Consider the following 15,398-nt stretch of genomic DNA (forward strand, 5'->3'; position numbering starts at 1 on the left):
TAGTAGATCTCTCTAATCCTCTTGTTTGCACATAAAAGTGCAAGAAACATAATTCTTTTCTCATCTCTCAACTTAGAATTAGCAAGTTGTATTAACTTTCCCAATGTAACCACAAAGTCATGACCATCAAAGTGCAAAGAAAACACTTTTGATTTACAAACATCACTGTATTTTGGGTCAATAATGTTGAGCACCTAAATCCATTGGAAAGACATTAAAAAACATTATAATTGAAGTAACATAGCACAAAGCAAACTAGAATAATGATATGGACTTCCCTGTTTATTTTTTGTGAATTCATGTAAGCTATTTGCACCAGGCCTCCTTCCTAACACTTTAGGCACATCATTGGCCATACTTTTGAGTGCTTGCATGAGGTCAATGGTGTACTAAACCTAGTGATAAAAAGAATTCTGAGTGAGTTTTTGTGAGACTTTGCAATTTAGGGTCTATTAACAATGTGCTAACATAGTAAAATAGCAATAAAAAACACAACACATATGAAACAACAAAATTGTAAGGATTTGTAAGGACCCCTCTACTTAAAGGATACCACTTGGAATCCTTTAATCTAGATTTCTCTATCAACTTGCACTAGTATCTAGTCAAAGTGTAATGAAAATATTAGCATCATACTCACATATGTGATTTGTGTCAATAAGAGTGTCGTAGAGGCATAGCTTAATTATTGTTGCATACTTATTCAATCCACACATTCCCAAACACATTTTCATACATCATGCTATTGTTTCAACTCTATAAAATTAACACATCACATTTCTTTAAATTCAATAGATGACAAGCAGACAAAATTTGAATGTACTCATTGACTCACCCTTTGTGCTCTCAACTAGCAATGCAATTTTAGATGTGCAACATGGATCTATCACTATGCAGACCATCATTATATGCCCTTACTTTTTCTTCATGTAGGCTTCAAAAATTAACTACATATATGCAGTAGTACGGTGGTTGCCCCCCCCATATATGAAACATCTTCTTAGACATGAATCACTACACCCTCTTGCTTGCAAGCTCCTTTTAAAAAATAATCAACATCCCTACACAACAAGGTCCAAGAGCCTCTCACTTCACAAGTGACATGGGTCTCCTCTCCATTAGCCCTTTCTTAGGCCCGTCGTCGAAATCCGAAGATTCTGTTAGCATCACCCTAGATTTCGGTTCATATTTGGATATCTTAGGGAATATTTAAAGAGATTATGTCAGCCCTCCAAATGCCACGTGGTAGATAGTGTTGGAGCATCCTCTAGTTAACCTTGGGTCAACCAGTGGATAGGGTAGGATTATTCTCTTGACATGTGGCACCATAGATAACTGACACATGGTAGCTCCACATAGACTTTTACCCATCCATTTCATCACATCTGGCCCACGGTGCCACATCACCTTATCGTGACACATGGCAGCTCCACATCAACACGTTTACCACATCATCAACCTAGTGGTCTTCAGGTCACCCATATGCCACTCCACTTGTAATTCACCTTTGCCCTTGACATGAAGATGTTGACACTAAACTTGATTTTTTTAAAATTTTGGTATTTCTGTGTGTTGGAATACTAAATCAAGAGTTTCGAGGTCCTCTGTCTTACCTTGCCAGTGAGTTATGTCATTGAAGAATGAAACAATAATACATTATGTATATAAAAGAACCATTGAAAATCCAAGTATGTGCTTACCTCAAATGAGCCTTGCCACCAAATGATCATTTTTGATTGCACACCGAAGTGTTTGATTTTGCTTCTATAATTGATGGATAAAGAGCTCTATACATTAGTGTGGTGGTCAATGTTCAATCGTTCTCTCCTTGACAATTTCACATTCGTCAAGTTTTATAACAAATTTGAGATGTCCTTGGAAATCTTCAAATGTGACATCACAAAATTCAACCATTCTCCTTTGTACTTATTAAAGGCTAACAAAAATGTTGTTCCAAGGATTATACACAGTGCTTCCCTTGTCATTTTTGTACACCCCTTCAATATGCAAAAAATTAAATTTTTTCTCCTGTAGCATACTTTTCACAGCAGTAATTGACAGTAGACCAATCAGTATAGGGGAGCTCGAAATAGAAACTCATATTCAAAGGTAGTTAAATATATTGATTGTAGGAATACTGTTGCAAGGTTAGTATTACTTAATCTATGGAAATAGAATGGCCATGAAGAGGAGCTGCCCTTGTAAGAAAGAAGCTATATTCAATAGACAACTCTACGCAATGAGTTTCCATCCTTTTTGAAAGGAAGTATGTAGCAAAGTTAAAGTCTTGTGAATCCCCTCAGTCAATTGACATTAGTTAGGAGGGTGCCAAAGAACTGTGCAAACGTATGTATTCTATCACAAAGCTCACAGCAAGAGCAGAGCCAAAAGTTGAGAGATAGCTGAGTGCAGACACAAGTTGCAAAAAGCATAGAAGCCTACAAAAAGGTCGGTAAACAATGGAGAAGGCAGTGTGACTGGGAGCCATGCCTTGAGTAGTTATTTCCAAGCAACTACAAATTGTGACAACTTACCAGTAATGTAGTTGAAGTCATGAGGTGTCCAATTGCTATGGTGGCCGAAAGAGGTTTGTGTAGGCATTTAAGCTTGAGTAGTCTTGTAGGCAAAGACCAGTCATGGGTGGATGAGCTAGGGGACGACTTCAAACCTAGCTTTTACATACAAATAGGAGCCTTCTGATCAATGCACAATTTGAACAACGCATCCACAACTAGCTAGAAATCAATTTGCAACACCAAGAATCATTCACAGATTCTTGGAATGAATCGCCCTTGCTCGTCTAATGGCTAGAAATCAAGAATAGTTGAGAGAAACTTAACTATTGGACTAGTGTATGATTCACTGTAGAGAGCAAGGAAGGAAGATACATTAACACCCTCTGAAGGCTTCATGGGCCCATGGGACAAAGTACATCAAGAGAAGAAACTTATACAAGCCACTGTGGGTTGAAGAAAAGGGCACACTAGGGCCCTTGTTGAGTGCTATGCTAAGCTAAAGAGATCAAGAGCTCGAACTCAAAACTCAAAAGCTGAAAAACTGAAGCTCAAAAGCTGAAAGCTGAATCTCAAAAACCGAAACCCGATGCCATGGCTCTAGAGGGCTACAAAGATATCTCGCATTTGTGTCTATCAAGTTGTCTCTTTGTTGTGGTGGAGGATGTGGTCTCGTTGACCTCTTTATCCAATGGCCTATGTCAAGAGTGATGCCTCGTCTTTAGTGGAGAGTTGAAATAGACTGATGAACCTCAATCATATGTGCTCTGGTCACTCTCCGTGTCATGTGTGGTCTCTGCGTCTCTAGCTCAGGAACATCACATCATCTTGTTTTATTAAAACGCCATTAGGATCAACATTCTCCTTTTGAGGCTCTAGGATTTTCCTACAACAAGCACACACAAGAGTTTTTCTATGCTCAATTGCTATTATCATCGAGTGATCATTGTCTTTGTGTAGAATTCAAAATAGGAAAAGAAAAAGAAAACCTACCTTGGTTTGTGAACTCTATGGTTGCATTGTCCACTGTCAACTTTCGGTTCTGCAATGCTGCGAATTTTTCTATTTCTGAGTCTATCTCCCAATGGAGTGGCTTTTGTTCTGACTTTCCTCAATTTCTCCTTTGTCTTTGTATGTTTTTCGGTCTCCTTCTGGAGTTTCTTTTTCAGTCTAAAGCTTTTTGTTATCTGTTGCATTTTCATCTCCGTCTTATATTGGTACGAGTGCTTGTACATTTCTATGATAACAGATTGAATTGTGACATATCTGTGCAGTCCCTTATTGCCATCATCCACAAACTTCAAGAGTATTGTTGAACTGGAAGGTGGAGGAGTAGAGTTTTTAATTGGACGTCTTGGATAAATGCCTCCATCACACCATAAATCGATATGATGTAAGCCTTCTATCCTCATGTTCTCTCCTTGCATGGCACCTCCTTCTATCATTTTTGCACAGGCACATACTCTTTGTCTAAATCAATTTATAGATGATAGAGTCTCTTCTTGCCGGGTTGTTTTTATAGTGGCAAGGCCATATGCTGCCATTTTTTGACCAACGTTGTCCCATTGATTCACATTCTCATCAACCTTTAATAAAACAAAGTACTGGCGATGGTAGTAAGACTTCAAAACCTAGAAAAATAAAGATACGTGAAAGTTAATTATGGGGTTCTGACATGAGAGCTAAAGGTATCTATTGTGTGGCACGAGTCAGGACTGGAAACCCACTTTAAAGAGGGAATCTTATGGGAGCCTTAATATGAAATCCACTTTTGTGTATTTTGGAGGAAAGAACAAAGAAAAAATTCAGATTTTTTTATAAGGCCCCAAAATGAGTTCCCTTTTTTCCCAATGAGTGATGGAAGACTAGGTATGTCAACACCAAATACCCGTGGTACTTGATGCTCTCCTAATTCACCAATACAAGTATAAAATGAACTCAAATTATAACAAAAGAGTCAAAGATGAAGTGAACCAATTGTTTCAAGTCGGGTTCATCTTGCCACCATGGATAGGAGTGATCAAATATTTACGATTGTGATGGTACCAAAAGAGGATGGCAAGTTTTGAGCTTTTGTGCACTAACAGAGGCTCAACGCTCAAGAATCCTAGAACCCTTTCCCATATGCTTCATCGATGAACTATTGAATCAAGTGGCAAGTCACATGTTGTGCTTGTTTATTGATGGACATAGTGGGTTTAAGCTATATACCAAGGAAGACCAACATGTTTCTGGAGTACTCTACTATACATTGAAAGATCTTCATCTCCATTGTGTTGAGTATAAGCTCTATGATTTATTATTATCTATTTCATTCTTTTTTTAGCCTTCCATTGTGTAAATATTGATATGTAAATCTTAGTGATCTTGTGTTATATCAGTATCTTGTAATGTAAAAAGGTGCTTTGAAATTTTATACATTTTGTTGTCGTGTTGTTATACATTTAATCCCAAATTTGATCCTCTTCGATTCTAATTAGTAAAATGACCAAAGGTGTAAGTAATGGCCAAATTTTTTATCATATCAATCGAAATGAATGGTAGAACATTTAGTGATAGAGTACTCTGATATAATAAGAATGGATCGTATTAATTACTGCACTAGTTATGAACTTTTGAATTTATATCCTTAAAAGTCAAAAGTTTGCAGCTTTGCATTAAAATACTCAAATAGGCAAACACTCCATGCAATATGAAAATAAATTTCCAAAGAGGGAGAAAACTTGGGGGGGAGAGAGAGAGAGAGAGAGAGAGAGAAGGGTTAACACTTGATTGAGCAAGAGATCAACAAGTTAGGGATAGCTTGCTAACTCAAGTAGTGGGGATGTTTATCACCTAAGCGATTGCTTCGTGCTTTCCCCCATGCCACAAAAGTTTAACTCCCCCCGCACCAAAAGAGAAAAAAGAAGAGCAAGGGCTAGGGGACAAAAATATGGAGAGAGAACATACATAGACATTGGTAAAGACTTCAATTTTATAAGACTTTGAATACATTCAATCTTGAAAGCTCAAAATGGAAAGCTTTTTATAAGTAGTGCACAAAGAATGATCATTCTAAATGAAATGAAGAAAAGCTTTTTATAAGTCGTCATAATAGTGGACAAAGGATGACATTCTAAATGATATTGCACCGTAACATTTTGAATGTCCAATATGTATTCTAGATCAAGGTCCTTACTAACAAATATAAATATTTTCTTTACAAAGATTTGCAAGCTTACAAGCTCCACTATTGGTCAATACCCAAGATGGGCGACTTCCAATAGGGGTAATATATTTCATCAAAGCTCCCAATATATGGTACATAATCTTTTCATCACAGCTTCCAATAAATGCCTCGCCAATGCAATAGCCCTGATACTACACCCCAGAAGAGAATCTCTCCGAATATCACATATAGAAGGGTTCCCGTTTTTACAGAATGATATGGCTCAATAAAGATGTGCTTCTTGACCCAATGTACCTGCCCATGCATTCATTTATTCATTCAAATCAACAATCAACATGAGCCTCTAAAACGCCCACCTCAAAAAGTGGCTCCATATTTTCAAGAATTCAAAGATAATGGTACAAAATTGAAAAACTAATTGATCCCACAAACTCACTCACCCACCTAACTACAACAAAAAACTAAGCATAACATCCAACCCTAACTAGCCTCTTAAACACAACCTAGCCAAAACTAGCCCGAGTACACATAAAAGTAACCCAAATACCTAGCCCAACCTAAGCCAATTCTATTCTATACCAAGCCCAACGAAACCCAATTCCCCCCCCCCCCCCTTCCCATCTCTCTCTCTCTCTCTCTCTCTCTCTCTCTTGATGATATATGCAATGTCTGACAAAATGGCACACAAGAACAGGTCTACTTCAGAGGGAGGGCAGCAAGAGTTAAAATCCTCCAACAAACGTGTTTGTCCTCTTCCACCTAACCCATCCCTAGTTCTTTTCACTGTTAGCACATGGTGGGATGAGAATACGATACTTACATGGTAATGGGAATAGCATAGAAATACATTAAAATATGCATGGAGATTGGGAATACCACTAGATATACTTGGCCAAACCTGCAATCTGTGACTGGAGTACTGCCCAATAATTTAGCCATGGTGATTTGGGGGATTTCAGACTTGGGCTATCATTGTGTTCATTGTGATGGGAAGTGCTTGCTGGTCTCTTTGAAAATTGAGAAAACTGACTCATTTGCAGAACCAGGAGGTGATCAAGTCGCTGCACATGGTTCAACAGTCTCTCCTACTGATTTTGGCTCTCAAAAGTTTTACCATTTGATGTGCTGCTCAGAAATGTCCCGTATCATGGCTATTTGAAGCTGTCACGTCATCCTAAAAAGGAGCTAAGGTTGAGAGTTCGTCGCCACAACTCTGCCCCGAACTACTACCTGGCTTACTCAAACCTATAGTCTTGGTAGCCATTTTCTTAAAAACCTTTCCCACATTTTTTTGCCATGACTCGCTGTCTTCAAGTCGACATCTTCACTAGGAAAAAATGGTCGTCATTTTTCATACTACAGCTGGACAAATTTCTACAGGTGACCACCTCCTTCTGCCAACTCTCCACTTCAGCTCTGCCACATCATAGAGAAGCCACTTGCTGATGGACTCACTTGCTCCCCTCATGCAGTTCTGAATGTCAAGGTGCTGATGTAGAGCTGATTATTTATTCCAAGAAAGATTTTGGCTTATTTTTAGTTTCATGGCTTCTTCATCCATTTCCTCGTCATCCCCCTATTTGTCATCCCTTTCTCCAATTTTCTTCTCTTCCTCTGAAAAGTTCTCAGGGACCGGATTCCCTACATGGCAAACCAGCTCCTATTGATGAGGGAAGGGCTGTGGGAAATCGTCAATGGCGATGAAAGTGCACCTTCACCTAGTGATGTTGCATTCTGATTTTGAAATGTACGCAACCAGCAAGCCATTGCCATTACCACACTTGGTCTAGCTGACTCTTTGATTCATCGCATCGATTTTAAGTCTACACCCAACCAAGTTTGAGGTAAGCTCGAAGTGATCTTTGGCAACAAGATTACCAATTCCAAAGTTTTTTTGAAACTGAAGTTTTATGAACTCAAAATGTCTGACACTGACGAATTAAGTGATCATCTTGCTACAATTTATTCAATCATCAAACAACTTACCAGTCTTAAGAGTGAGACTCGGTCATAAGGAAGCTCATTGCTTCAAGAAAAAGGAGAAAGAACAAGAAGAGCACCATGCTAACTTGGTTGAACAGGAATAACTTACTACAATGTATTCTATCATCAAACAACTTACCAGTCTTAAGAGTGAGACTCGGTCATAAGGAAGCTCATTGCTTCAAGAAAAAGGAGAAAGAACAAGAAGAGCACCATGCTAACTTGGTTGAACAGGAATAACAGACAACAAAGGCAAAATCAGAGGAGGTTCATGCATACACTTTTCCTTCGATCCTTATGATGAGGAGTGGGCTTTCTAGTCTTTTATGTGTGCTTGAGTCAATAAGGGTACTCTGCCCTAGGTAGTCCCCTAAAATGATTGTATTTTCTTGTTGTGTGAGAGTCTTAGTTCCAGACTTTAGATTTCTACGTTCTATCCAATTCAGAGTTAGGGGGGGTGTTCTGGTTACAAGCTAACTGAGAGGTTTGCTGTGATAGGGGAGGTGTTGGACAGTAGAACTTGCTCTTTGCAGTATTGCGGGGGATGTGAGTTCAGTCTTCTCTTTTGCTTATTGGAATTTGGGTCTCACCACCTTTTCTCCAAAGGGGGGATTTGTTGGGTTATTTCGTAGCTAAGGTGTGGTGGTGTGTGGGATTATCCCCTAGATATGATTTCTCTGTGACCTCATCCATGAGGAGTTTGAGTGGTTGAAGATAAGGCAGCTCCTACCTATAAAAGGAGGCACCATGTACTTGCTCAATTATCAATCTAAATCCTCATTTGCCTCTGTCGTGACTTGCAAGCTTGTACTCCATGTCTCTCTTGTCCATTGTTGTTCTCTGCTAGCTATGGAGAACTTCTATCCTCCATAGTCAGCTCTACCTTCACATCTCCTGATCCCAACATATACTCCGTCGAAAAGTCAGACATGATGTGGACAAGAACAGGATGTATCTCTAAACATTTACTAATGGGTTTAAGTCTGATTGTGGAGTAGCGGGTGGGTGTTGTGAAATTTTTGTGCATAAAATGATGAAGCCATAGAAATCAGTTTCAGAAGAGAGTTGCATACCAACGTGTTGTTGGGCGTTTTGTAGTACCAGCCGTTGACAAAGGCTGGGAAAATGGCTTGCGCTGCCATCACGAACACGAACATTGCATTTTGCCCCATCCACTCAAGCAGCAACGTTGGCTTCCTTATCCCATATATATCGATCTGTTAAATCCACCAAATCGAGGTTTTTGCAATCAGACCATTCATCTCAACTCAACAATACCTTTCACAGGAGACGCTGGCATTGAGAACTATTTGTCGTCATTGTAAGATGTCTAAATACTGGCCCTAGTAGCCTTACCAGGACATAAAACGCGCTGAATACAAGTGCTGCAGATCCTCCAGTGAGACACACATAGCTGAAGCTATACAGTTGCTTGTTCAGTGGAATGGCTGCAAGGAAGAGGGGGATACTTAGACAAACACACACAAATGCATTCTTAGGTGTGTTATAAACCTCGCTTCATCAGCAAAATCTCAAATAGGTTACGTCAAATTCAGAAATGGTGCCCTAGTAGGAACTGGCTGAAGGGGGCTGTGCATCTTCGCTCTAGTTTCATTGCAAGTCGCTTAAGATGTGGCTTGAAATGAGAAATATACCATGGGAATAATGAAGAATTATGCCCACAGGGACCAGTACAAGGCCTGGAATGACCCAATGCAGAAGCCTCTCTTTGTGACCCTGCATAAGCAGCAGTATCAGAGTATCAGCCCTCTGACAGGCAGATAAGAAGGGCACTAAGTCGCACAGGTCAGGAAGAAGGGAAAGTCTCTTGCCTTGTAATGGATGAGCACGTGGCCATAATGTATTCCCAGAATTGTACTGAGGATTGCGGAAATGGAGCTGAACAAACACAAATTGATGGGAACAGACCTCAGAGACGTGTGGCCAAATGTGTAAATGATCTCAATATGCATGAACAGGCACACAAATCAAACATGTGTTTGCACCAGAGATTGCAAACCTGAGAATGCCCTCCGGGTCGAAGGGTGCCTGGCACCATGAGGGAGCACCCGGTCGGAAATCAGTGGTAGATGCTGGAGAATCAGCATCACAAGGCTGCAGCATCCATCACAAATACATCAACTGAGGTTTAAATTCAGATCAACCAAAGAATCCAGCTAGAGAGTTACAGAGCTACTGTTGCTTGGGATGGATCATGTGTAAACGAAGGTGGGCAACCCAGCTGGAGAGAGAATTTTTACTTACCACCGAGCGAGTATACTCTGGATACCGATACAAATGGCTCAAGCCCAGGACCTGGCGATCCACATATGCGACTGCATTGCAGGCAGGCCCGAAGTGGGCTCTCACTCCGCATGTCACCTGTCATTGGCAATTTAGCAAGGGATCAGTCACTCTTCTACCCAGAAATCAGTACATCCAGTTGCAAAACCATTCTCTCGAACTCCAGCCATCAGGATCCCCCTGCTCTAGTCTTCACTCACCGTGAGAGTTTGATTAGTGTAGGGCGAAGTAAAATTCCAGTCCGGCACATAAAGTCCATACACACATGAAAAGTAGATGATTATGACCCCCAATGATGTCAACCTGCAGCAGAACAAGAGCTCCATGGCTCAGATGTAAAGATAGTTCAAAAGATGCTTGAACTTCTCTGCACTCAAACACATTGCTTGTGCAGGTTACATGAGAACTTCAAAAGCAATCATTAGTTCATGCTGCTTAAAAAGTTCTACTTATTTGGGTGTGCTACACGATTGCACAGGAAAGGAAAGCATTTATGTGTCTCTTACATCCTTTGCAAGCAATTGGTTTGCATGCAAGTGCCTAAAATTATCATTTCATGTCCACCTACACCACAAAGTATTATGCAGATCTGATTAAGTCTGCGGAAACTGAGTGAGCAATGTTGGATATTAAAGAAAAATGTGAGATTCATCGCTCATCAATTTCAAGCTGTGGAACCACCAATGGACTACAATGATGACGCTATTTATGTATCATTCTGACAGCTCACCCCACTTCTATATAGACTATAACAAAGGTTCTAATCCCTGCATGAGAGAAGAATTTGCAAAGCTATATTTTATCAAGCAATTGATAAATCTGAAGCATACTGAGAGCAAGCAATATCCACTCGTACAAAAAACTTTGTAAGACTAGAATATATCAAAGAGAAAACGAAAGAGAAGAAAAAAGAGGTAGCAACGTTTTTTGAAAAAAACAAGGAAGACATACTTGGCAAGCAAAACAACACTTATGTTGCCATCAGAGCCAAAGCATAAGCAGTATAAATCTGAAGCGTACTGAGAGCAAGCAATACTGAGTATTACTGAAAAGATGAAACTCATAACTCATCAACTCCAAGTTGTTGAATTACCTATGGACTACAGTGATGATACCATGTATATGCATTTTGAACAGCTTGCCCCAATTCTACCGCCATGTGTTCATGGCACTGTTATCAACTGAACACCTTGCAGAGGATATCCAAGCCATCTGCTGTAAAGATGTGCTGGGGATTAGTGGACGGATGAGGAGCATGCATTAAAAAGAACAAAACAACCGATTGCAGAAGAGAGACCTGATGATGAGCATAGAACAAACAACCAGCACAAGGGCCTAGGCGTGCTCTGATCATCTCCTTTGGCAAAAAAGTGGCATATCAATATTCTGAGCTGTTCGGGCAGTTTGCGAAAGGACAGATGCAATAGAAGGACATATCACAACCTGCCGAGAAGGTGGTATCCTGTTGCACAAGTAGCCCCAAGTTATGGAAAGCCTGGGAGGATGAGGACCAACACAACCTTCTGGCCGTCAAAGGCTAGAAGGACACGTTCTGGGAGCTAGTCAGTGTTCTAGGCTAATAAGGAGCAGCATTGCATTGGAGATAAAACTCTAAGGTAGTTCCCTAGGACGGTCAATTTAAGGCAAGGCACCCTCCACGGCCTCAACTTGTGCCAAGCCTATATGCTTAACATATAATTTCAGTACGTCAGCTAGAAGAGTTTTTGTCCAAGCAGAGCCCTGGTGTCCTGTAGGCCCATGAACAAGTGATCAGATGTTCTTTTCTTCACATGCACCATTGTCACAGCATACCCAGGTTAGATTTGGAGACTATGTTTCCATGTTGAAGAAGGGCTTTGGAGGTCAACAAGAATGGAGGTAAGACGTACAGATGCACAATTGGGCCTTCTCTCTATGGCTCAGGTTAGTAAGCCACTACCTCTATGTAGTATTCATGCACGTGATAATCAAAGGCATGGAGAGGAAGACAACAACAGAGCAAACAAGCATAAAAACATGAACATGTCTTGCACACTCAGATTACAGAGGGGTGAATTTTTCTTCGTTTGTGCAGAGTATAGGATAGCACATCTAAAAAGCAGCAAATTGTTCCTGGTTATCGAAATGGTTTGATTGAGAAAGGTGCTACCTCACAGACAAGATGAGGCGATTCCAAGGATCAAGCACAAGCTGCACATTTGAAATTTCGAGATTTGCGCTATTTCTTAACGATGGAAAACGAAGTCACGTGGTTTTACTCAATTTTCTTCAAACAAGAGAGCAAGTGTTGATTCTCTCTAAATATTTCAGTTTTCATACTCCAAATTCTGTTGTGAAACCAATTGAAGCTGAAATGGATACTTTACCAGTGCCATTGGTACAGCTTGAAAACTCCCCAAGGCCCCTCCGGCAGACTAAGCGAACGTGACTTCGTGGTAGCAATCTCCACAAGGGCGACCACCAAATACGCTAGAGCTATGCGCTGCGTCGATCCACACGCAGCTCGTTAGGACGGTTATGCATAAACGATATTCATATCTCAATTGCGAAGTAGGAGAGGAAGAAAGTCGCGTTTGGATCAGCTGCGCGTGAGCAGTTGATTGCAAAACACGACTAAGTGGAAGTCGCTTTTGATAGAGAGAACTTCAGCTGTCGGATAAATGGGAGGGAGGATCGAAAGGAGGTGGATTGCGATTCACCTGAAGGATGCCACCCCAGCGGATTCGCGTCATGTCAACACCATAAGAGAGCTCGTCAGGAGCATGAGAATACCCTCCTGCCATCCAATCATCAGACGGAATTGGAACGATGAAACCTTGAACAAGTATTTGCAGAGCAACGAACTTGCTGGAGATCAGCAATCACCTTGGAGGATAAGGCCCCAGAAGATAAGCTTGATGGTACGAACCACGACTTTCTTCACGGCAGGCAAAGGGCCAACAATTCTCTGCGCCATTGCCAAAAAATTGACGATTATGGGAGTGAAATTTCGGGCAGGCTTGTGAGATTTTCGCGCGGCAAAAGCATGCAGCACGTTGCAGCAAAATCGAAGCTTGGGGTACCTTGAAGGCGAGGGCGATGGCGACGCCGACGATGAAGAGGAAGAAGGGCATGACGAAATCGGCGAGGGTGCAGCCATTCCAGGGGGAGTGGTTGATGTGAGGCCATTCGCCACCGGCATCGTCGACGAGGATCATCACGGCGATGGTGAGACCACGGAAGACATCGAGCGTGGCAATACGCTTAGATTTGGAGGAAGGAGAAGCAATCAGGGGCTTCATCGCAAGCTCTATCGGTTGCAGCTCAAGCTGTTCCTGCTCGAGGGCGCCAAGCTTGGGAGCAGCTCTGCCTTCCTCTATGGAAGCTTCAGCAAGCTTGGGAGCTCTTTCGTCCTCCATGGAAGCTTCAAGCTTGGGAGCTTTTTCGTCCTCCATGGAAGCTCAGCTTCAAGCTTTTTCTTCCTCCTTGGAAGCTCAGTTGCAAGCTTTCTTCCTCCCTTTAAGCTTAGCTGCAAGCTTTCTTCCTCCTTGTAAGCTTCAAGCTCTCTTCCTCAATTTAAGCTCAGCTTCAAGCTTTCGTGCTTTTTGGGTGATGATGATGATGAGCAGGAGGAGGAGGAGGGGGAGGAGAAGGAATTGTTGAAATTAATCGATGAGTAGCTACTATTTGTGAGGCGGTCTCTGCAAGCCATCTTCTGCTGCAGACTGAGCCATGGAAGCTTCAAGCTCGTTCTTCCTCCATGGAACCTTGGCTTCAAGCTTTCTTCCTCCTTGTAAGCTTTTTAGCTTCAAGACTTCTCCCTGCTTGCAAGCTTCAGCATGAGGAGGAGGAGGAGAGGAACTGTTGATATCACCTTCAAGCTTTCTTGCACCTAATAAGCTTCAGGGTAGGAGGAGGAGGAAGGAAAAGTTGATATTAGCTTGAAGCTTTCTTCCTCCTTGTAAGCGTAAGGAAGATGAGGATGAGGAGGAGAAACTGTTGATAGTAGCTTTGGAAGCTTTCCTCCTCCTTGTAAGCTGAGCTTGAAGCTTAGCTTCAAGCCTTACTGAGGAGGAGGGGGAGGAGGAGGAGGAACAGTTGATACTAGCTTCAAGCTTTCTTCCTCCTTGTAAGCTTAGCTTGAAGCTTGCTTAAGGAGGAGAAGTGTTGAAGTAACTGTCTGCAAGCTTGAGTTGTACTATTTGTGAGGCTGTTTTTGCAGGCCATCACTTCTAATTGTCTGCAAGCTTGAGTTGTAGTAGTGTGAAAGTTAGTAGATGAACAACTACTATTTCTTGTTGGTAATCACACCCAATTCCCTTGTCTTGGTTTCACTTCAATAGTGCATGCTAATTGTTGGACTGGTAATCACAACTAATGCCATCTTGTAGGTTGGCAATCACCCCCAATGCCCTCTATCTTCTGTCTTGGTTGTTTCATTAGTGGATGCCAATTGTAGTCAAAGTGCTTAATAAGTATACTTAGTTTTCAATTAGTATGTTTTCAAGAAAGTCACTTTAGGTTTTATATGTTCTATCTATCACTATGTCAGTAGCACCTCCACCTCCCTTCTCTTCATCATCTCCAAGTTGCCTTGGCTTCATGCTCTTCACCTTCTCTATTGTTTTGCAATCTAGCCACCTACTATACATGGTACATGAAAGCCAAATGAAGATTCTTGCATTCCCATTCTATTTATGACACTAACTGAGCAATGGCCTTAGTGGATTCTCCACCTGGCTTATTTAATCGCTTCGTTCAGCCTCCTCTTCGTTTATTTATTCATCTTTTTTAATTTAGTCTTTTATTTATTGCCCCTTGCCTTCTATTCACATTACCTCCATCTCTTCTTTATCAACATCATCCTTTATTTGCTATGCCCAAGTGTTTGGAGGGGCAAAAAAAAGCTCAGCCAACTCATTTCCTCTTCAATTCTACAAGCAATATAATTTTAAAAAGTTTAAAGTTATAACCAGTTGTCAATAGGATAGCAATCCAAAATAGCCTATTTGAAATTTTTAATGGGTTGGATGCTAAACTAAGGCTCTTTTTCCTCTACCCCAGAGTATCTATAGCATCCAATTCGATATATTCAAGTTCTTCTCACCAAGCCACTTAAGGGAGGTGATAAGAACTTAGTATTTGGGAAATCTCTCTCTCTCTCTCTCTCTCTCTCTCTCTCTCTCTCTCTCTCTCCCTCTCTCCCCCTCTCTCCAGCTTTCTTGTTACTCCCTCTCACCCCTCACTCTCCGACTCTACCCCTTTCCATCCTTCACTTACACTCCACTAACTAAACCTCTCACTTCTCCATCTAACCATGACGCTAAGAGGTAGAATTCTCAATCGCATGTGCTCTCTTGTTTATTGGATCTCCACACTTTCATTCTATGGTAAAAGACAACTACTCATCACCCTTGACCAATTGTCGCCTCTCCTTTTCTTTGATTTCT

At 41.2% G+C, this 15,398-nt stretch overlaps 1 protein-coding gene across 1 annotated transcript; it reads right to left on the reverse strand.

Annotated features, from left to right (window-relative positions):
* Positions 1-5,620: 5,620 nt before the first annotated feature.
* Positions 5,621-14,143, reverse strand: LOC147880275 (heparan-alpha-glucosaminide N-acetyltransferase-like protein (DUF1624)). The gene is made up of 12 exons (XM_087370506.1): positions 13,032-14,143; positions 12,835-12,916; positions 12,669-12,745; positions 12,336-12,451; positions 10,170-10,272; positions 9,931-10,047; positions 9,686-9,780; positions 9,498-9,564; positions 9,321-9,402; positions 9,022-9,113; positions 8,739-8,882; positions 5,621-5,976 (listed from the first exon to the last, which is right to left on the reverse strand). Exons 1-12 carry the CDS (start codon positions 13,401-13,403, stop codon positions 5,830-5,832), a joined length of 1,494 nt encoding a protein of 497 aa, XP_087226632.1. The 5' UTR covers positions 13,404-14,143; the 3' UTR covers positions 5,621-5,829.
* Positions 14,144-15,398: the final 1,255 nt, after the last annotated feature.

This window comes from Dipteris shenzhenensis, chromosome 32 (genome assembly GCF_047967505.1).
Source record: "Dipteris shenzhenensis isolate YYH24624 ecotype China chromosome 32, Dip_SZ_1.0, whole genome shotgun sequence".
NCBI classification, from domain to species: domain Eukaryota; kingdom Viridiplantae; phylum Streptophyta; class Polypodiopsida; order Gleicheniales; family Dipteridaceae; genus Dipteris; species Dipteris shenzhenensis.

Coding starts and splice junctions, on each gene's coding strand:
- LOC147880275 (XM_087370506.1), bottom strand. CDS start 13,403: ATGGAGGACGAAAAAGCTCCCAAGCTTGAAGCTTCCATGGAGGACGAA. Junction 8,883..9,021: donor TCAGCGCGTTTTATGTCCTG/GTAAGGCTACTA, acceptor TGGATTTAACAG/ATCGATATATATGGGATAAG. Junction 5,977..8,738: donor AAACGCCCAACAACACGTTG/GTATGCAACTCT, acceptor ATGCATGGGCAG/GTACATTGGGTCAAGAAGCA.